Source organism: Hemiscyllium ocellatum, chromosome 7, assembly GCF_020745735.1.
Source record: "Hemiscyllium ocellatum isolate sHemOce1 chromosome 7, sHemOce1.pat.X.cur, whole genome shotgun sequence".
Classification (NCBI taxonomy): Eukaryota; Metazoa; Chordata; class Chondrichthyes; order Orectolobiformes; family Hemiscylliidae; genus Hemiscyllium; species Hemiscyllium ocellatum.
In genome coordinates, this window is record NC_083407.1 from 83,883,919 (window position 1) to 83,907,468 (window position 23,550).

The 23,550-nt window shown below is 41.1% G+C and overlaps 1 protein-coding gene across 1 annotated transcript in view; it reads right to left on the reverse strand.

Moving 5' to 3' along the window:
* The window catches only part of hecw2a (HECT, C2 and WW domain containing E3 ubiquitin protein ligase 2a), a 339,242-nt gene that overhangs the window by 206,744 nt on the left and 108,948 nt on the right, over positions 1-23,550 (reverse strand). Inside the window, exon 2 of the mRNA XM_060827390.1 lies at positions 15,961-16,292. Within this exon, the coding sequence (XP_060683373.1) occupies positions 15,961-16,285 (325 nt within the window). The 5' untranslated portion in view covers positions 16,286-16,292. The remainder of the gene's footprint in view (positions 1-15,960; positions 16,293-23,550) is intronic.

The window sequence follows — 23,550 nt, forward strand, 5'->3', positions numbered from 1 at the left end:
TCACGGCGTGTATTAAATTCATTGATGCGTGGACGGAGGGGGATGAAGGTGAATCCTTTGCTGAGGACTGATCACTCGTCCTCAGTGAGGGGGAGGTCTGGGGGGATGGTGAAAACTCGGCAGGGCTGGGAGCTGCGTTCTGGTGTCGGTGTGGAGCTGGGTGTGGGGGTGGAACCTGTAACTGGAGTGGGTGTGGTGGTGGGTGTAATGGGGGTGGAGTCATGAGCAGGGGTAGTGTTCCCCTCGGGGTTCTAGGGGGTGGGGATAGAGACAGTGGGGTCTTTGGGGGGGGGGCGTGTCAGCAGAATGCAGGTGAGTGGGCTCTGGTAGGGACGGAAGTGGTGGTGATCACAGCAGTCGGGGTGGCGGAAGTCATTGAGCATGTGGCATTAGCAATGATGTGAGGGATGGAAGTGATGTCACGTGTGATGCATGAGGAATTGTGAAGGGCAGAAGTGGTTGTGGGAGTGGCCATGATGGGGGCAGATGTGACATCATCAATCAGTGTGGGGGGTGGCAGCTGCATCAGCCGCATGGCTAATGGCATCTGAGTAGTTTCCAAGGCCAGGGGAATCTTCTGGAATGTTTGAGGAGCGTTGGTGATGGAGGTGGGTAGATAGAAGTTTGTTGTACTTACAGTTTTTGATGTTTGAGATGGAATTGAAATACTGTTTGTTGAGAGTATGAATTCTCCTGTGGATGTAGTACAGAGTGGGTCCTTTGCAATTCTGAGAGTGTGTGGCCCTCAGCTGAGGCAGGGCTGACTGTAGAGAGGTTAGGTGCCGACGCATTGCTGTGAGCGTGGAGCGGAGGATCTTGAAGGAGAACTGTTGCTGGTGTTTTTGAATCTGTAGTCTGTACTGTTTGTCCTGTTCGGGTCCAAACTCTGCTGGTTTAAAGGTGGTCCGGAGTCTGTGTGGGATGAGTTGGTTACGGAGGCAGGTACAGAGGAAGCAGATTTGGCTGTGGTAGCGAGTTTATTTCACGACATGGTTGAAGAGCTTCAGGGCAGAGGAAATGACCTGGGAGTTGCAGTGGGAGAGGGACTCCCTGAGATTTTTAAAGAGAGAGGAGGAAAACTTCTTCAAGGCAGGCATTCTTGCAAGAGGATTCACAGTAGGGTTAAAATCAATGAGGTAAAAACAATGACTGCAGATGCTGGAAACCAGATTCTGGATTAGTGGTGCTGTTCAGCAGCGAAATCGACGTTTCGGGCAAAAGCCCTTCATCAGGAATAAAAGCAGTGAGCCTGAAGCGTGGAGAGATAAGCTAGAGGAGGGTGGGGATGGGGAGAAAGTAGCATAGAATACAATGGGTGAGTGGGGGAGGGGATGAAGGTGATAGGTCAGGGAGGAGAGGGTGGAGTGGATAGGTGGAAAAGGAGATAGGCAGGTAGGACAAGTCCGGACAAGTCATGGGGACAGTGCTGAGCTGGAAGTTTGGAACTAGGGTGCATAGAGTAAATGACAGATTTGGTCACTCACTTTAATTCTGTACAACTGAGCTCGCAACTTCTCTTTGTAGGTCCCAAGTCATGCTAAGTATTTGACTGTTGGTGACTGGTCCATTTTCTTTTCTAGGAATCTGCTCGTTATGATTTTTATAAATGACTTGGATGAGGAAGTGGAAGGGTGGGTTAGTAAGCTTGCCAAAGGTGCAAAGGTTGGTGGAGTGGTATGGGACATTGACAGGCTGCAGAACTGGGCTGATAAATGGCAGGTGAAGTTCAACCTGGAAAAGTGTGAGGTGATTCATTTTGGAAGGTTGAATTTGAATGCAAAATACAGGGTTAAAGGCAGGATTCTTGGCAGTGTGGAGGAACAGAGTGATCTTGGGGTCCATGTCCATAGATTCCTCAAAGTTACCACCCAGGTTGTTAGACCTGTTAAGAAGGCATATGGTGTGTTGGCTTTCATTGGTGGGGGACTGAATATAACAGCCGTGAGGTTATGCTGCAGCTCTATAATACCCTGTTTAGGACAAACTGGGAATATTGTGTTCAGTTCTGGTTGCGGAAGCTTTACAGAGGGAGCAGAGGACATTTATCAGGATGCTACCTGGACTGGAGGGCATGTCCTATGAAGGAAGGCTGAGGGAGTGAAGGCTTTTCTCATTTGAGTAAAGAAGAGTGAAAGACGACTGATAGAGATGTACACGATGATAAAAAGGCATAGATAGAGTGAACAGTCAGAGACTTTTTCCAAGGGCAGAAATGGCTATCACAAGGGGGCATAATTTTAAGGTGATTGGAAGAAGGTTTAGGGGATATGTCATTGGTTGCTTCTTTACACAGAGAGTGGTGGGTACTTGAAACACACAGCCAGTGGTGGTAGTAGCGTCAGATACATTAGGTACATTTTAGCGATTCTTGGAGAGGCACATGGATAATAGTAAAATGAAGGGTATGTAGGTTAGTTTGATCTTAGAGTAGGATAAAAGGTTGGCACAACATCAACATGCTGAAGGGCCTGTACTGTGCTGTACTGTTCTATGTTCTATGTAAAGGTACCTTAATCTTGCCTGCGTAATCAGGCATGGGCTCCCTCACAATATCTGAAGGACCTTTAACAACAGAATTACCAACATGGAAGATGCTTGCTTGGTGGATGCAAATACTTTCTTCATTATTCTGGATTTCTGATCCACATTAATTTTTTTTTAAAGTGTCCTGAATGTGTGGTCATTGTTCTGGCTTCCAAAGAGTGCCATGCAACTGATCTTAGTTTTGTGCAAGCAAATCTTTATTCTCAATCTGTGTCGAAGTACGTAAGCTCTTTATTTCAACTGCGTGATAAGGTTGGATATCTTTTTTCATCTTCATGGGTTCTATTAAAGTATAGAATCTACAGATTAGTGTATTTGCTCGTTCACTTTTGATTTGTTAATTAACTTTGAAGCAATTTAGTAGCTTAAGAATGGTTTTCTCCAAGATGTCCAATGTTGGGCTCGGTTTAGCATCATGTATGTAATATTATTGCTCCTGTCATGCCTTCCTAATATGATCATTTATTCATCTTATTTTATGGGTTTTAAATGTTCATAGCTTTTTTAAATTCTGCAGTACTTCAATGCTAATCTAATCTTTTTCTCTTGAAGGTTTCACTTATGTAAAGAACAATGAATTCCATTCCCTGACTTAAAAGCTTTTAAACAGTGCAGTATAAAGTGTGTGTATTCTTTAACTTCTTTTAAAACTATTAGATCTATTAACATTAATGCTGTATACCTGCATTGTTTATTTGAGGTTTCCCATATTCTGCAGGCAAAAAGGTCTTCTGTACTTCTGCAGACAAAATGGACAAGCTTTTACAGCCTAATAAATAATCTATATCCTTTTCTATGACTTCCCCAAATAAATCATTGAGCCCACAACCTTAATAACTTCTTTTGTACTTGTTTTATTTTCAATTCCACTGGCAATGAACAACTTTCCATGTGGGTTCATAATTAATTGCTCTATCTACATATTACATTTATTTTGTGATTCATGTACCAGATCACAGAGATCTGTGTGTATCTTCTGCAAAACCTCCCCATTTAAATAATGTGCTGCTTTTCTATTCTTTCTGCCAAAGTGGGCAATTACAAATTGTTCCACATTATTCTCCAAAGTTTTTACTTAACCTTTCTATATGTCTTCACAGACTCCTTATATTCTCCTCATAACTTACTTTCTCATGACACATTAGTAAATTTAGCACACAAAAATTAAGTCCTTTCATTCAAGTCATAGGTAGTAATTACAGTGGAGGCCCATTATATGTTTCAATATGCTTCTTACTTGCTTATCGCACGAATTCTCATAGCTCCCTGAAGTGGTAAATCTCTCTTGAAATCTTCATTTTGCGAGATAAATACAGGGGAACCTCGATTATCCGAATCCCAATTATCCAAAAATCAGATTATCTGAAGGAAATCTTGAGGTCCTGACAGAAACACTACCTCAAAGACATATGTCCAACACTGATCATGCCTTTTGTTTACAGTGAATAAAAGTGCTGCCAAGAACAGTCCTGGACTGATGGGAGTGCAGGCACCTTCTCTAAATGACTGACCTCCCACCCTTCTCTCTCTCTTCACACACTTTCCTTGGAGTTCTACACAGGCGTGTGTGTGTGTTCTATTTGGAGACTCACCCTCCAAAAGGCAGTAGCAGCAGTCTTGTTGTTGGTGTCCAGTCCTGCTGCCCCGGAGAGGGGGCGGGGGCATGCAGGGAGGCGGGGGCGCACGGGAGTTGGGGGGCAGTGTTGAACAAGGTTGGGGGAGGGCAGGGGGCAGTGTTTATGGGACTGGGGGCAGGCGGGGGCTCATGTGTGGTGTGCTGCTGCCTAGTGTCTTGAACGGGGAGCAGACCTAATAGAAAACTCCAAGACCCAGAGGAGAGGCATTGAATCGATTAATCGAATAATCAGTTACCCGAACGAAATAGGGCCCGCCCATCTTGTTCGGATAATTGAGGTTCCTCTGCAGTAGGAAAAAATAGAAATTTTCTTCATGACTTGGTCCAGGTTTAAGACAGTTCCATTTTTTGACCTCAACATCCACATTCCAATGCAATTCTGCTGAAAATCCTAATCTCACTGCTCATGCTAAGTCATAGGGACTTTCTTTGCTTTCCTCATTCAACCAGAGTCCTTGATGGATTTCAGGAATGTACTTCAGCATCTCTTTTCCCATTGTTTTTGCATTAATAACTCTAATCAGTTTGTGCACAATGCCATCTTGTGTGATCATCTCATCTCAATACAACCAATACCCTCTTACAGCAAGAACTGTATCCTTGATGGTTTTAGACTATTGTCTCATCACATACTTCAAGTGCTACAAGACGTTGCAGTTTACTTTATCTGAACAAGGTTCTAGTCTGTCAGGATCTGTTCATCTTGGTATCATGTGCAGCACTGTAAATCTCTGCTGGTTTTTGAAAGGTTTCTGATTTAGGTTTTTGATCTGTTTGAAGTGAAATGATGGGAACCTGCTTCGTGTCCAACACATGGAACAGCAGATTTTCTTTCTTCCCAATGTATGACAATCGGCTCAGTTTACCCCTGTAGTGTAGGTATCATCTCATCATAAAGCTTCATTGTTATTTTGAATGGCTTCATTCTGGATCACCTCTTGGACACAATTATGCAACTATCATGCTGCTGTGCATTGTGCCAGTGTCTATCTGGGATTTCAAACTCTCTTGTTGCTCTCTGCTTGATTTCATCATTCCGACAAATCATTTTTTAGCCTCAAGAAGTGATTATGCCAACCTATTCTCAGATAGACAAGGAGGCTGGAAGAACACAGCAGGCTAGGCAGTATCAGGAAGTGGAGAAGTTGAAGTTTTGGGTACAAACCTTCTTCAGGAATCAAGGTGGGGTGTAGGAGGAGCTTCAGATAAAGGTGGGGGGGAGGGTTTTGGGTGGGGAGAGGGACAGAATGGTGACGTAGGGTTAGGTGAACATAGGTGGTGTTACGACCCGGTTGGTTAATGGGAGGCAAAAAGTGTTGCACTGGAAAAGCACAGCAGGTCAGGCAGCATCTGAGGACCAGGAGAATCAATGTTTCGGGCATAAGCCCTTTATTGTCAATTCTCCCACTCCATGGATACTGCCTGACCTGCTTTGCTTTTCCAGCGCCACAATTTTTGACTCTGATTTCCAGCATCCGCAGTCCCTATTTTCTCCTGGTCAATGAGAAGGATGAATCCAGTAGGTAGCTGGAATGGAAGGGAAGAGGCAGGGCTGTTCTCCAATTTCAAATAACCTTGCCACCCATCCTCTGACACCCTTTTCAGCCCCGCCTCCTCCCTTCCATTCCACATACTGACCATTCCTTCTAGCTACCAACCGGATTCATCCTTCCCATTGACCAGGAGAAAGGGGGGACAGCAGATGCTAGAGATCAGAGTGGAAAATTGTGGCGCTGGAAAAGCAAAGCAGGTCAGGCAGTATCCATAGAGTGGGAGAATTGACAATGAAGGGTTTGTGCCTGAAACATTGATTCTCCTGCTCTTCAGATGCTGCCTGACCTGCTGTGCTTTTCCAGTGCAACACTTTTTGCCTCCCATTAACCAACCAGATCATACGCTCCACCTGTGTTCACCTAACCCTACCTCACCATTCCACCCCTCTCCCCACCAAAACCCCTCTCCACTCTCTTTACCTGCAGCTCCCCCTACCCTACCTCATTTCTGAAGAAGGGTTATACCCAAAACATCGACTTCCCCACTTCCTGATAGTGCCGGGCTTACTGTCTTCTTCCAGCCTCCTGCCTGTCTTCTTTGGATTCCAGCATCTGCAGATTTTTTTTGTCTCTAACCTGTTGTCAGGTGCAGAATGATTCATTAGAACTACTCTCCAACATCTCGCCAGCAATTATATGCACAGGCTTACATTTTTCTATCCATAAACATTTACGTAAAAAGTACGTCAGTTTTTTGCATTTACAACACTGCCTTCCCTCGCTGGACATACTTTCAGTTTTTTCTTGTGTGGTGCCTTCCACATTACTTCCATTCCAAACTCTGTTCTGGATCGTTCTGCTAGCACTGTCTTTCCTTTTATTCACTGATGTGTGCATGTAAAGCTTGGACAGCTCCTCAACACAATGCAGAAATTCAGCATTTCTCCCCCCAAACCAATACTCTTCTGCTGATGATTAGCAACCTCTCCGTTTCTGTACATCAATCGCATTTGTTATCAAAACAGGATTTCTTTTTCCTTAAGATATTGCTATCTCTGATGAGATCATCCGCAGTTGCCCAAACTCTCAAGATTCAGCTCGACATCTCGGTGCAGTCACATTCTGAATAATTCTCTTTCTCTTGCTTCCTGAGCTCGAGTGTTAAACAGTGTTCATAAACAACATCAATAGAAATTTCAATGCAAGTCTGCAAGGCCTCCAAAATTTCACAAGTCTTGCTTTTCTACTCCTCAGTGAGATCTAGTGTGCAATATAATTTGTAGTACTCCTTTCCCATCGTTGTTTACAGAATTGCTACTCTTATCTGTGTTGTTTTCTGTTGCTCTACGGCAATCTCACTGTTATTGCCAATTCCCTCTCAAACATCCCTTCACTTCCAGACGGGCCAAGTATAGAAATACTTGGAGCCATAATGACTTAGCATGTTGTCAAAATCCTGAACCAAGTTTCAGATTGGAATTTTAATTAATCTCTGGTGTTTATCATAGCTGTTGGCTTTCTTACAACTCTCAAAATCCATTCAATACTGGCTACACATTTCTTACACCCTGGCCCAAGCAGTGGATAAAACAGCTACAGATTAAAACCATTATATACAGAGCTTCACATCAGAGATTGCATTAGTATAGCAGATAGATTGTGCAAAGGTATTTATCCAAACAGAGAGGAGGAAGGAAATGAGGAGGGTGGGAGGGTTTAGGGCAGAAAGAGTGGATGAGTACAGAGAGCAAATAGGCAGAAAGGGAAGAGAAAGGTAAGAGAGGAGAACAAGAAGGGCAAGAAGAAGAGGAAAGGGAAAGGAGGAAGCAGTATGCAGGGGGAGAGGAAACAAAGGAAAAGACAGAGATGAAGGGAGCAAGAGAGGCAGAGACTGACAAGGAGGGGTAAGGAAGAAATAGGTAAAGCAAGGATGGAAGACAAAGAGAAAAAAAATAGAAAACAGAGATAGAAACTGAAAATGTACTTAAACTGCCAGTGAACACAAAGGCATTCAGTTCTGACAGAGTTCACAGCATACGAGACTATGCTTTGGAAACAGAACTAAGCTTTGATCAAATTACATGTTTATTATTAATGAATATAGTATCTATATTCAGTTAGCATTGCAATTATTTTGGGAATAAAGTTCATAGTATAAATAAGACAGCTGCCATAAGTTGGTTTGCATCAAATCTGGGGATATGCCAGAGAATCACAAACAGAAAGCCAGTTCATCCCAAAACGGTTTTACACAACTGCTTCCAGTTTTTCACACAACTGCACTGAAACAGACTAGAGAACATAACTTGCGAATGATGACTTATCCTGATCCAAGGCGACTTTCCCCTCCGCAGCCTTTGACAAAGTTGAACACACCATCTTATCACAGAATCATAGAGATGTAAGCACAAAAACAGACCTTTCGGGCCAACTCATCCATGCCGACCAGATATCTCAACCCAATCTAGTCCTACCTGCCAGCACCCGGCCCATATCCTTCCAAACCTTTCCTATTCATATACCCATTCAAATGCCTCTTAAATGTTGCAACTGTTCTACCACTTCCTCTGGCAAAATCTGATTGAACCACAACAACTTCCTCTGGCAGCTCATTCCATACCCTCTGAGTGAAAATGTTGTCTCTTAGGTCTCTGTTAGGTCTCTGTCCCCATTCTCCCTAAACCTATGCCCTCTAGTTCTGGACTCCCACAGCCAGAGAAAAAACTTTGTTTATTTGTCCTATCCATGCCCCTCATGATTTGATAAATCTCGATAAGGTCAGCCTAAGCCTCCGTGCTCCAGGGAAAACAGCCCCAGCCTATTCAACCTCTCCCTGTAGCTCAAATCCTCTAACCATGGCAACATCCTTGTAAATCTTTTCTGAACCCTTTCAACTTTCACAACATCCTTCCAATAGGAAGAAGACCAGAATTGCACGCAATATTCCAACAGTGGCCTAACCAATGTCCTGTACAACCGCAACATGACTTCCCAACTCCTGTACTCAACACTCTGACCAATAAAGGAAAGCATACCAAACGCCTTCTTCACTATCCTATCTACCTGCGACTCCACTTTCAAGGAGCTATGAACCTGCACTCCGAGGTCTCATTGTTCAACAACACTCTCCAGGACCTTACCATTAAATGTACAAGTCCTGCTAAGATTTGCTTTCCCAAAATGCAGCACCTCACATTTATCAAAAGAAACTCCATCTGCCACTCCTCAGTCCATTGGCCCATCTCATCAAGATCCTGTTGTAATCTGAGATAACCTTCTTCGCTGTCCACTACACAATTTTGGTTTCATCTGCAAACTTTCTGACTATACCTCTTATGTTCACATCCAAATCATTAATATAAATGATGAAAAGTAGTGAACCCAGCACCGATCCTTGTGGCACTCCATTGGTCACAGGCCTCCAGTCTGAAAAACAATCCTCCACCACCAATATCTGTCTTCTACATCTGAGCCAGTTCTGTATCCAAATGGCTAGTTATCCCTGTATTCCTGATATTAACCTTGCTAACCAGTCTCCAATGGGATATTAACCTTGTCTAACACCTTACTGAAGTTCATATAGATCACATCTACTGCTCTGTCCTCATCAATCCTCTTTGTTACTTCTTCAAAAACTCAATCAAGTTTGTGAGACATGATTTCCCCTTCACAAAACCATGTTGACTATCCCTAATCAGTTCTTGCCTTTCCAAATACACGTACATCCTGTCCCTCAGAATTCCCTCCAACAACATGCCCATAATCGACATCAAGCTCACTGGTCTATAGTTCCCTGGCTTGTCCTTACCACCCTTCTTAAGCAGTGGCACCATGTTTGCCAACCTCCAGTCTTCCGGCACCTCACCTGTGACTATCGATGACACAAATATTTCAGCAAGAGGCCCAGCAATCACTTCTCTAGATTCCCACAGAGTTCTCAGGTACACCTGATCAGGTCCTGGGGATTTATCCACCTTTATGCATTCCAAGACATCCAGCACTTCCTCCTCTGTAACATGGACATTTTGCAAGATGTCACCGTCTATTTCCCTACAGTCTATACCTTCCATATCCTTTTCCACAGTAAATACTGATGCAAAATACTCGTTGAGTATCGCCCTCATTTTCTGTGGCTCCACACAAAGGCCGCCTTGCTGCTCTTTGAGGGGCCCTACCATCAAAATTGGTGTTCCTCCAATTTAAAACTTCAACTTTTAGATCTGGTCTACCCTTTTCCATCACTATTTTAAAACTAATAGAATTATGGTCGCTGGCCCCCAACATGCCTCCCATTGACAACTCAGTCACCTGCCCTGCCTTATTTCCCAAGAGCAGGTCAAGTTTTGTACCTTCTCTAGTGGGTACATCCACATACTGAATCAGAAAATTTTCTTGTACACACTTAACAAATTCCTCTCCATCTAAACCCTTAACACTATGACAATCCCAGTCTATATTTGGAAAGTTAAAATCCCCTACTATAACCACCCTATTATTCTTACAGATAACTGAAAGCTCCTTACAACTTTGTTTCTCAATTTCCCCTCTGACTATTAGGGGGTCTATAATCCAATTCCCCCCATTAAGGTGATCATCCCTTTCTTATTTCTCAGTTCTACCCAAATAACTTCCCTGGATGTAATATCCTCCCTCAGTACAGCTGTAATGCTATCCCTTATCAAAAACGCCAGTCCCCCTCCTCTCTTGCATCCCCCTTTCTATCCTTCCCGTAGCGTTTGTATCCTGGAACATTCAGCTGCCAGTCCTGCCCATCCCTGAGCCATGTTTCTGTAATTGCTATGATATCCCAGTCCCATGTTCCTAACCATGCCCTGAGTTCATCTGCCTTCCCTGTTAGGCCTCTTGCATTGAAATAGGTGCAGTTTAATTCATCAGTCCTACCCTGTCCCTGCCTGCCCTGACTGTTTGACTCACTTCTGTTCTCAGCTGTACCCGTCTCAGATCGATCTCTTTGCTCACTATCTCCCTGGGTCCCACCCCACTCCCCACCTTACTAGTTTAAATCCTCCCAAGCAGTACTCACAAATCTCCCAGTATGAGTCCCTTTCCAATTTAGGTGCAATCATCCTTTGTGTACAGGTCACTTCTACCCAAAATAGCTTTCAATGGTCCAAAAATGTGAATCCTTCTCCCATACACCAGCTCCTCAGCCATGCATTCATCTGCTCTATCCTCCTATTCCTGCCCTCACTAGCTCATAGCACAGGGAGTAATCAAGATATTACTACTCTCGAGGACCTCCTTTTCAAAGTTCTTCCCAACTCTCTGTAATCTCCCTTTTCCTTCCTATGTCATTGGTTCCAATGTGGACAATGACATCCTGCTGGCCCCTCTTCCCCATGAGAACATTCTGCACCCTCTCTGAGACATCCTTGATCCTGGCACCAGGGAAGCAACACACCATTCTGCTTTTTCTCTGCTGGCCACAGAAACATCTGTCTGTACCTCAGACTACAAAATCCCCTAACACAATCGATTGCTTGGAACCTGACATATCTTTCATTACATTACAGCCAATCCCAAATCCAGAAACTTGGCTGTTCATGCTATGTTCTCCTGAGAATCCATCACCCCCTACTTTTTTCTAAAACAGCAGACTTGTTTAAAAAGGGGATAATCACAGAAGACTCTTGAACTGCCTGCCTACCTCTCTTACCTTTCCTGGAGTTAACCCATCTATGTGACTGTATCTAAGACGTCCCCCTGCCTTCCTATAACTGCCATCCATCACATCCCCTTGCTCTTGTAAATTCTTCATTGTCTCTAACTGCCTCTCCAACCGATCCATTTGATCTGATAGGATTCCCAACCAATGACATTTATTGCAGGTATAATCCTCAGTAACCCATAAATTCTCGCTAAATTCTCATCTGACAAGAAGAGCATGTCACTCTACTAAGGGACATTTTTGCTTCTTTCAATCTACAGACCCAGCAAATAGCACTGTCTTATTCCTCTACAAAATTGCTGCAGGTTAAATTAATACTTATGGCTTATATTTTAATTTTAATCAAAAGACATAGCTCAATAAAACATATAATCAAGAAAGAACCCACTCTATTCACTCCTGCAGACTTATTTTAAGGCCACGCTTAAAATCCACTTATCTCTTTCTGTGCTGTGACTGCTCCCAGTCAGGTTCCTCCAAGATCAGTTGTGAATTTCACTGTTTGTTCATTTTCCCAGATGTACTCCAATGTCCAGTAATACATGAATTCAACAGCAAATGCAGTAACTGCTAACTCTGTCAGTTAGCAACTGGGATTCTTCCTCAAACATTCCCCACTGCTGTTGCGCGGATGGGATACTCTAATTTTGGTTCCATTCTTATCTATCTACACATAGCCAGAGTATTATTTGCAATGGCTCCTCTTCCTGGCCCCCCTCTGTTAAGTCAGACATTTCCCAAAAACCCATTCTTCACTTTCCTCATAATATAATGCAATAAAATACAATTTTGCATTCGAACAGGCCCTTTGGCCCAACAAGCCTGCATCAATTCCTCGTCCTTATTTAGACCCGCTATTTGTTACCTATAGACAGAATCTATCCCTCTGTTCACCTCCTGTTCATGTGTCTATTGAGATACACCTTAAATGTTGCTGACTTGTCTCTTTCCACCACTTCCACTGCAGTGTATTCCAGGCACCCACCACCCCATGTGAAAAATCTGCCCAACATTTCTCCCCTAATATTTCCCTCTCTCACCTTTAACCTGTTCTCTCTTGTAGTTGACCTTTCCACCCTGGAAAAAAATCTCTGACTATCAACCCTATCTGTGCCTCTCATAATTCTGTAGACTGCTATCAGGTTGCCTCTCAGCCTAAGTCTTTCCAGTGAAAACAATCCAAGTTTATCCGACCTCTCCCCATAACTAAAACCCTCCAGACCTGGCAACATCCTGGTAAACCTTTGGCCCCTTCTGCAAAGCATCTACATCCTTTGGTTGTGCGGCAATCAAAACTGCACGTAATATTCCAAATATAATGTAACTAAAGTTTTATACACGTCTAGTGTAACTTGCCAAATTTTATATTTAACACCCCAGTGATAAAGGCAAGTGTGCTATATGCCTTCTTGACCACCTTATCCACCTGTGTTATCATCTTCAGGGTTCTGTGAACCTGTACCCCCACGTTCTCCCTGTGTCTGCGTGGGTTTCCTCCGGGTGCTCCGGTTTCCTCCCACAGTCCAAAGATGTGCGGGTCAGGTGAATTGGCGAAGCAAAATTGTCCGTAGTGTTAGGTAAGGGGTAAATGTACGGGTATGGGTGGGTTGCGCTTCGGCGGGTCGGTGTGGACTTGTTGGGCCGAAGGGCCTGTTTCCACACTGTAAGTCTAATCTAATCTAATCTCTCTGTATGTCAAAGCATCTAAGGATTCTGTCATTTATTGTATAATTCACACCTGAATTTGATTTTCCAAAATGCAGCACCTCGCATTTGGCTGGAACTCCATCTGCCATTTCTCTGCCCAAATCAGCAGTCTATCTCTATCCTCTTGTATCTTTTGATAATCCTCCTCACTAACTGCAACTCCATCAATTTTGGTGTCATCCATAAATGTACTAATCAGACCACCTACATTTTCCATCAGATCATTTATATATATAAAACAAACAACAAGAAAAAAACACTGATCCCTGCGGAATACCATTTGTTACTGATCTTCATTTCAAAAAGCACTCTTCAACCACTACTCTCTGTCTTTTATGACCAAGCCAGTTTTCTATTCACCTAGCCAACTTATCCCAGATCCTATGAGACTGTAACTTTTGTTCCATGAAGATCCTTATCAACAGTCTTCCTAAGGTTCATGTAGCCAACATCCACTGCCCTTCCCTCATTAATCATTCTTGTCACCTCCTCAAAAAACCAAATTATGTTGGTGAGACATGACCTTCCCTGTACAAACCAATGCTGCCTATCACAGTTTCCCCACCACTGATGTCAGGTTCACTAGCCTGTAATTACCTGGATGACCTGTTCACTTCTTAAACAAAGGATCAACATTGGCCATTCTCCAGTCCTCTGGAACCTCACCTAAGACCAAAGGGGATGCAAAGATATTTGTTAAGGCCCCAGAAATTTCCTCCCCTGTCTCCCATAGTATCCTGGGATAGATCCCATCTGGTCCTGGGGACTTGTTTACCTTAATGCATTTCAAGATATCCAAAACTTCCTCCTTCTTTATGTTTACCTGCCTGAAAGTATTCACACACTTTGCCCTAACCTCAACTTCCCTCACATTCCTCTCTTTGGTGAATACTGATGTAAACTACTCATTCAGGATCTCACCCATTTCTTCTGGCTCCACCCATTATTCTCGAGTGGGCCTACCCCTTCCTCTATCCTCTTGCTCCTAATATATGCATAAAGTGCCTTGGGATTCTCCTTAACACTGCTGGCCAAGGACATATTATGGTCCCTTTTAACTTCCTTAACTTCTTGTTTGAGCTCCTTCCTATTTCCTCTATATTTTTTAAGGACTTTGCCTGTTTTTAGTTGTCTAGACCTTAGGTTTGCTTTTATTAGACTAAGTTGGTCATTTCCTCTGTCATTCAATGTTCGAGATTCATGCCATTGCTGTCCTTCATTTTCACAGGCACATGCCTGTCCTGCACTCTAATCAACTGACCTTTAAAAGACTCCCGTATGTCAGATGTGGATGACCCTCAAACAGCTGCTCCCAATCAACATTTTCCAATTCTTGCCTAATTTGGCTATAGTTGGTATTCCCCTAATTTATATTTTCATCCAATGTCCACTGTTGTCTTTTTTCCTAAGTAGCCAAAAATGTCTGGAATTATGGTCCTTAGTGTCAAAATCCTCCCCCACTGTAACTTTGATTACTTGCTGGGCTTGTTTCCCAATACCAGGTGCAGTATGGCCACCTCTTTTGGATTATCCACATACTGTTCCAAAAAACCGTCCTAGACATACCTAACAAATTGCTCCAGGAGGCCAATCAATAAGGTAAGGTAAAATCACCCACCACAACAACCCACATCTTTCCCATCTTTCCAGAATCTGACTACATATCTCTTCCTCTATCGCCCGCTGGCTGCTGGGAGATCTGTAGTCCCAGTATTGTGATTGTATCCTTCCTATTTGTGAGCTCTACCCATAGTGCCTCGCTGTAAAATCCACCCAGGGTGTCCTTCCTCAACACAGGTTAGGGAGCATATCACAACTTTCTCATCTAATGCTAACATTATCTGAAAGCACAACATTAATTTTTAACACCTCCCTTGATTGCTGTTAAATTATCAAAATATTTTGACATCCAATGCTGGATTATAAAAGGGTACAGCAGAGAAACACTTATTTTAAGTAACTGATTTTATTTCCCTTCTCTCCTAATTCTATGCTGGTTTATAGCATATATTCAGTGGGATTTCACCAAAGTTACCAATATTCACGTGTAATAGTCAACAGAGTATCAGAAGGCTTTTGAACTGCTGGGATATCACAACAAAACTCAATTTTGTTCTCACCAAAGATGTCCATTTCCGGCAGAGATCTCTGAATATCAATCAGAAGCCATAGCCAGTGATATAGGTGCACCGGGAATATAACAACTTGGACTCCTTCAGTAGTATAGCTCAGTTACTCACTGATTAATCTCACAAATTCATCAGAGAAATATCAATTTGTTTAATAAACTAACAAAAAATAACCATCAAAGCAACATGGTTGAATCTTGAGGTAACAGTAGATGGTACGCTTTCATTCTTTGAGTATACTTGAAGATTTTACAAACATACTCAAATAGATCTACTGATGTCATTCCATATGCACGTGTAGAAATATGAAAAGTATAACACTTCTGGGCTAAGCTGGAGAATAATAAACCTATTTTTCAATGGATTTATTAAATTCATTTTCCTTTAATAATCATCCTGGAATCCTGCCCCAACATTACCACAAGTTGCTTCATGTTTATAGATGATGTGGATATATAGTCTGGATAGACAGTTTTCTAAATTCCCTTCCTGTCTCTCTGTGAGGAAGTGTCTTGTCTCATCTCTGTTGCAGCGTGGCTGGGACTTTGCTTCCAAGCATCTCATTTCTCTCTATGAGGCAGCAGGTCAGTGACCTGGCATGTTGTCATCATTGCAACATTGCTAAATAAATTTTAAAACTGCCAAAAATGCCAGACCGTAAAAGATGAATAGATCTGAAAGATGCCAAAGCTTTCCAGCACAATGGAACAATTTTCCGAATAATCTTTAGAAGGAAGATATTAATTTAAAAATTTGTTTTACCTATGTGATACAGTCCAATCCAGTCTGTGGGGTCCACCTCCTCTTTAATATCCCAGTAGATAATCAGGTTCTGTGCTTGTCCAAGTGTATACTCATACATGCTAGCTGTCAAACTAGAACGACTGTCTGATGTCACCAAATCAGTGTCACTGTTTGCTCTGTGGAAATTCAAGTTCTCTGATCTGGCACTCTGGGAAGCTAGGCTCTGCAGGTTTTCTGGACTCAGGGTGTAGCGAAGTTGAGGATTCCTACGTCGTACAAAAGACATATGCTCCCTTGTAGAACCTGACATTTTGGCTGTTTCTTGAGGTTGACGTCTCTCCATTTAAAATCTGTTCAGGAAGAAAAACAAAGAAACAATCAGTGGATTGTGTTATGTGAAAAGCATCAGTCAAGGGAACAAGGGCAGAAACTTTTACTCTTTAACTTTGGCATTTTGGCACATGATCATCCATCTATCCAATAAGCTAGCTAGCTTATTAATATACACATAACAAGTTTGCTAATGGCTTTTAATTTTAATTGTCAAGTGAAGGAATTCCAAAGTCAACTGTAGCCTTTTCTTGTGTACTGACACAACCACACGTTTTCTAAGTATAGATGGCAAAGTCAACGATGTTGTGAGTTTTCTTTTATTGGCACGATACAGATTCTCAACAATGAACTATACAACAGATTTCAAGTGCCAACAAATTAAAGTTATACAATTCACGCAATCACAAATGTTTGAAGAACTTTATTCTTCAAAACCAAGTAAAGCAAGTAAATATCTCTCTAGTTAATGTACCTGAGCCAGTGTTTATCAACTTTTTCCACAATACAAAAAGGTTATTACAATGTAAATAGTTTACAAACTTTTCATTAAAATCATTTTTTTAGATATTTACCACTAAGTACACAACCTTTAACTATTAGTATGCATAAGACAAAACTCCCTTCTTGAAAAACCTCAATAATCCTCACTCTGCTCACTTGTGAGAGATATGATTGAATCCAAATCTAAATGAACAAGATGAAAATCTCTGCTCTCCAATGTCTAAATTTAATCCAAATGAAAAAGTACAGGTTTGTCCCAATCCTGTTTTAAGAGGCATAAATCACACATTAAAATGGCCCTATGTTGTGTTAACAAGTATTATACTTGCATTATCATTCAGAGAGACCACAAGGATGGCTGGAGTGAAAAATTCAAACACTTTCCTAATGCAATTGAGAGTTCTCTTTTCGTACTGAAATTAAGGTCAGGTTAACTATTTTTATACTGGTATTGTCCACTCTATTAGCTTGATAGTACAACATGTAGTCCTTGTGTCAACATGTAGTCCAAGCTGAAGATGTCAGAACCATAGAATCTTACTAATCCCAAAGGGAGACTATTCCAGATCAACAGTTTCACTGAAATTGATTACCAAGACCAGAGACATGCCAATGGCTGGTAAATCTGGTACATTTTCTCACAGGGATTCTTTGAGCTCTACACACTGGAAACCACTAGTACCTGTATTAGCAAAACATGAAACACAGTAAATCCTAGGGAGGTACTAACATTGTATTAATGTCACTGGATTGATAATCCAGAACCCCAGGCTAATGTTCAGCAATGTCCTCTCGGGAACTTAACCTGCCATTCTTATCTGATCTGGTCTACATGTGAACTACAGATCCAGAGCAAGGTTGTTGATTCTTAACTACCTTCTGGGCAATTAGAGAGGAGCAATAAATGCTGTACTAACCAGTAAAGCCCACATTTTTAAAAGTCCTCACTCAAACTGGTAGTTGCTTTCCTGAAAATCACAACTAAGTGAAGCACGGTTTCCCACAGGAATTAAAACCAGAGTCAGGTTTCCTGTGTACATTGCTTACTGGAGGGAAAAAAACAAGGTACAAATTGAAATATTGTACCATACATGTTCAGCACTGAGCATTCCTAATTCAAATAATCTGCAAAGTAAAATAAATCACTGATTACAGAAATACAGTTACTGGCACATAAGTCTGCCTAACGAAGGTATTTTTCCCCCAAACTAGCCCTGAAATAAAAGGGAAAAATTTTACTGCATGTGTACAGTATCAAACACACTGACGACTTCAACAACTTCTGCATATCAACAGCAGGCACTCCAGAAACTCCAAACTTTTATCATAAAGGTTATCAACCGAAGCTTTGTGCATGCAAAAACAAAACCTCTTTCAGGATATTTTACAGGTCTTTCCTCAGATATTTGGTTCCGGGCATGATTTTAGAAGATTGAAATTACCTCTGTGCAAAGGCACTAACCAGATGAAAATCACTGTAATGGCTACAATGTACAGTAACATAATAAAGGCAGCAGGTATGCAATGGCATGCACATACGAAAATGGTAATGAATTGCAAAACGGGTGATAATTTGAAGCAATGGTGAAATAACTATATTCAAAGAGAAAGTTAAAACAAAACATGCTAAAATAAAAACTGAGACAATTTAAAGCAGGGACCCTCTGTAAATTCAACTGAAATTATAGTAATGGATTTTTGATGGTTATGAGTATCAAAATATGAATGAAAGAACTCTAAACTATTTTAAAACTCTCAACTTTGTTTTCAAAATCCCTCCATGGATCATTATGATCTCCCCGAGCCTTCCAACTCTACATGCACCTACATTTCAGGTCTCTACAACAGATGCAAGTTTAATCACTCAAACATTGGCAGTTATGTCCTCAGCTGCCAAAGCTCTGACCCAGGGATTTGTCTCTATGCCATGCTCCATTGTCTCCATTAAGACATTCTAAATAACCTACTTGACCAAACTGCCCTAAACCTCCTTGTATGGCTTAGTGTCAAATTCTTTGCTAAGATGTCAGTGAAGTTCCTTGAAACATCTTAGTGTTAGGGGTACTACTGTGTATAAATAAAAGTTTTTGTTGCTAACACCTGATCTATATAAGATATAATGAAACAACGTAAAAAGTGTCTTGGTTCCATGGCTGGTGTTTGTTGGAATCATCTTGACTGAATGTTTAAGAGACACTCAAGAAATAGCACCTTTAGCCAAGTTGTTTCAGTTTGTCTGGTGGATCAGTATTGTTGAAGGCTCATGGAGTCTCATGGATGTCCAGTCATGAGTTGTTCAACTGATTCAAAATCTATTCTATTCAGAATGATGATAGTGCCATACAACACAATGTAAGGCATTTTCAATGTGAAGCTGCCACTTCAATTTCATAAAGACTATGAGGTGGTCATGCTTACCAATATTCTTATTGACCACTGCATCTGTACCATGCAGATTGGTGAGGATAAAGTCAAGTATGTGTTTCCCGCTTGTTAGCTCCCTGACCAACTGCCACAGGCCCAGTCTCGCAGCCATGTCCTTTCGGAGCCGACCAGCTAAATCTTCTCCCTGAAGATTCTTAGTTTCTGTTTCCCCTCTACTTTTGATTTTCTTCAAATCTTGGAAACTTTATGATTTTTCTAGTTTGTCTTGCATCTTCACAGTATTTCCTCAAACTTCTTATCATCAGATGCTTCAAATCATGACGGTTTAAATTCCCTCTTTGTCACCAAAGAAAGTAAAATATTAATTTAAAAAGCCCAAAACTTGAAAACCTGCATGTAGACCTTCCACAGACAGTGAATGCGAGGGCTGTTTGTATTTTAAGTCAGAAAGTGACACTAAGCAAGTGGATACTAAATAGGTTAGTGACGGAGTAGGGCTGTTGGTTTATATGTATCCAGTAATGCACCAGCTTGTTTTGAAAATTAGACCTTGAATCATGTGAAGTGAATAAGGCAGACATATTCACTCTACACTGGGTGGCACATTCGCTCAAAGGTTAGCAATGCTGCCTCACAGTGCCAGGGATTCAGGTTTGATTCCAGCCTTGGATGACTTTTGTGTGGAGTTTATGTCACACTGAATACAAGACCATCATTAATGAATTATTCTTTCCACATAAATCTGCCCGTAAGCAGTTAGGATCTTAAATGGGAAGAATAATATCACAATAACAAGTTTCACTTCCAATATCATCATTTTATTACGGGAAAAAGAATGACATTGTTCAACTTACAGATTAACTGTAATAAATGTCAGAATCAGTATGGTTATCCAGATACATAAATCTTCATAAACTCACCCACTACAGGATTTGAGCACATAATTTGGGCCAACATTTATCACTAGCCATGTTGTCTTTTAGAACATCAGAAAATGAGATCTTGACTGTTTACTCATGCAGATACCAACACATTAAATCAAAGCTGAGCAGGGAGTTCCACTGTGTCATTCATTAACAATAACTTATACTTGTCGATCATTTCAGGTAGAAAATTGTCCCAAAGAATTTCAATGGGACGCAATCAGATAAAAATAGATCATTAACACAAAGGCATATGCAACAGTAGAATATAGATATCAGAATTTAGGATGAACTGAAGTCTATGGATGGAAGTTTGCAAGGGTAGCTTTTTTTTTAATACGCTCTTTGGAAATAGCTTATGGGTTAAGGCAAGCAATTGTCACTCACCCCTAGTTGCACTGCATTTATATTGAGGGGCAGCAACTACTTCAGGAACTACTGTATGTTAAAGTTGTTCTCAAAATGCTGTTGGATAGTGAGTTCCAAGATTTCAACAGACTGACAATTGAAATAGTCAAGTATGGAGGTGACAAAAACATTGATGAAGGTTTCAGTCGAAAGTGGATTAACTTTATTATATGAGACGTCTATTCAAAGGTCTGTGGAAAATAAGCTGTTCTTTAATTAGTTAGTTCATGTTTCCAAATTTTTGCATGTATATAGGGAGTCTCTGTAATTAATAGCATACAATATTGGAGGCTCAGCTCATTGCAGAGTTTGCAGTTGGGTTCCTACTGAGATGGTGACAGGCAGGAAATGAAGACATTGGTAGGAGAGAGGGACACAATCAGTGGCAAGAATACAGATTTGGTGACAAAGGCTGAGGGTTAGTGCATCAGATTATCCAACATCCACCCAGAAGAAACTCTGGCTCATTGCAAAATGGATGTCAAGTTGTCAAGTATCCAATCAAATAACACAACCAGTGGAGGATTATCAATGTTTATCTTCAAATCAACATAACTAAAAATAAATTAATTATCATTTTCCTCACTATGTGTAAAGTAACTGTATTGTTTATTTTCATGAAGATGTCCACACTTTAAGTGATTCACTGGTGGTGCGGCACTTAGTGGTGTTTCAAGGATATAAAGTGAATATTTGTGGGTGGGATGCCAATCAAATGAGCTGCTTTGTCCTGGGTGGTCAAGCTTCTTGAGTGTTTCTTGGAATTGCACCCATCCCGGCAAATGGGGAGTCTGTCATCACACTCCTGATGTGTGCCTGATGGACAGGCTTTGGGGAGTGAGGTGGTGATTTACTTGTCACACTATACCCAGCTTCTGACCTGCTCTCTTGGCAATGTATTTACATGACAAGTCTCTCTGTTTGAATTACTAATAACAAAGATGATTGGGAAAAATTGTCCCAGATTGTACACAAACTAAATGAGCTTCCCTCCATCCTGACAACATGGAACATCTGGATCTAGTTCCGATGGCAATAAGGATAACACCAAGCCTAACTAGAGACAATGTTGGCAATGCTCAACCTCTCATTGCGAGGCACAGAACCAAAACAAAAACAATCATTGTAAAAACTTACTTGCATTGCTTGTGACATCAACCAACGCCAATGGTGCTAGCCATGGAAAATGTGACTGGGACTAGCAAACGTTTCTAACACTTTTCTTATTGGTAGCGGTGTTTTATAATATACAGCCCCACACATTCTTCTCACATTTACTAGTTGGGCATCTCATCACTGCCAATTACCATTCTAGATTCCTAAGCAAACATTTAATTTCATTTTTAATTCAAAGTCGAATTACCAATCCAAAAAAGCACAGAAAAAAGTGCATTGGGTCCCAAATGGATAGTTGGGTCACTTATCTTTTCATTCAGTTCACATCAATTAAAATACAGAAAAGCATTTCAAATGCAGAGTTAAAACATAACAGCAATTAAATAACTTCAGGAAGTACAGAGAGGAAAGGTTTTAAGTCGTTGCAGATTTTATTGTGGCATAAATAAATTTTAAAATTGCCTACAAGTCTGGTCTAGAGCAAAGTTGAATACCTACATTTTGGCTAAGAATAGTAATGGTTTCACTAAATGCTACATTCTATTGTCAGGTTTTCTAATCACTCAGCTCACACACCTCATTTGTACCTTGCAAGATGAAGGGATTTTAAGGGAGCTGATAATATTCTCAAAATGCTTCTAGTTGATGGCCCTTATGATTTTTGCATAAGGGAAAAGGTGGAGAGTCACTTATGTATGACACCTGTACCCCTCCAGAAGGAACCCTGGAGATTTTACATGATGAGACGAGTGGAAGTGAGAGATCTAGGTTCGGGTAATCATTTGTTTTCATTTTTGTCACTCGATTCACTCATTCTTCCACATACAGGTATTAACTGCAGCATAAAAACACTGGAAGATTTAGGTAAAAAAGTACTTTTTCACATCTATTTACCATAGAAGGGTTTTTTTGCTAATGTGAGGTGGTTAAGAATCACTTCACTAGCACCTTGTTTATAAGGTCAGTGTATTTAAGATTTGGTAATCTGAACTGAAGGTAGATCAAGAAAATTATCAATAAAAGAATAAAGTGCAAACGCAATAATCCTTATTGGTGCTGGCAGTCCTTGGCAATAAATCATTAAATGACTAAATGCCTGTGGCATTGGGGTCTATGGAATAGGCCTGCCCTGGACCCATTTACAGCAAAAGAAAATCGAGCTCCTTGCCTTGGAGTGCAATCTTGGTGCTTGAACTACAATGCTGCCACATATAAAATGGATTTTGAATTATGGATCTACAAAATCACATGCATTCCTGTATCTTAAAAATGTAAATTATTGGTAGAGCATCATGCAGCTGCATGTTGACTCAGCAATTTCACATGATCCTTTAGGTTTCGCTGCTACGGTTTTTCAAACTTTATTGAACCTCCAAACATCTGCAATCCTGGCTGTTAGCCAGAGCTACTGTAACAGACTCTACCTAACTGGGCATCTCTGTCATTGTCTCGGCTGTTGAAAACAAACAGGATGAGGAATTCACAGAGTCAAGAAAGCAGCTCATATTTTACCGTTAAAATAATGGCAAGACTATCAACGTCACTATTAAAGACTAAATTAGATAATAATTTACAGCAGTCGCACAAACTGTCAAACTTGAAAGAAAGGAAGATACTCATCATTTGTCTCATTACTGCCAAAGCTTAATCGTAGTACCAACTCACTGACAAGGCTTAGCATTGAAACTCAGGGAACGGTGTGAAGTTGCTGCATTTAAAGTGATACCTACCAACCTCATCAAAAAATTGTTCCACCTCGTCAATTTCAGCGTAATAAATCTTCATTCTTGGCAAACCACCTTTTCGACACCGAAAATAAATTTCTAGAAGTGCAGCTTCTCATTCCTTCAAATTCAGAAAGTTGTTTTCTATAACTTTTACTTTACGTCTTTTTCATCCCTCCCTCTCAATCCAATCTTTATTTCATTTCTGTACACCAGCT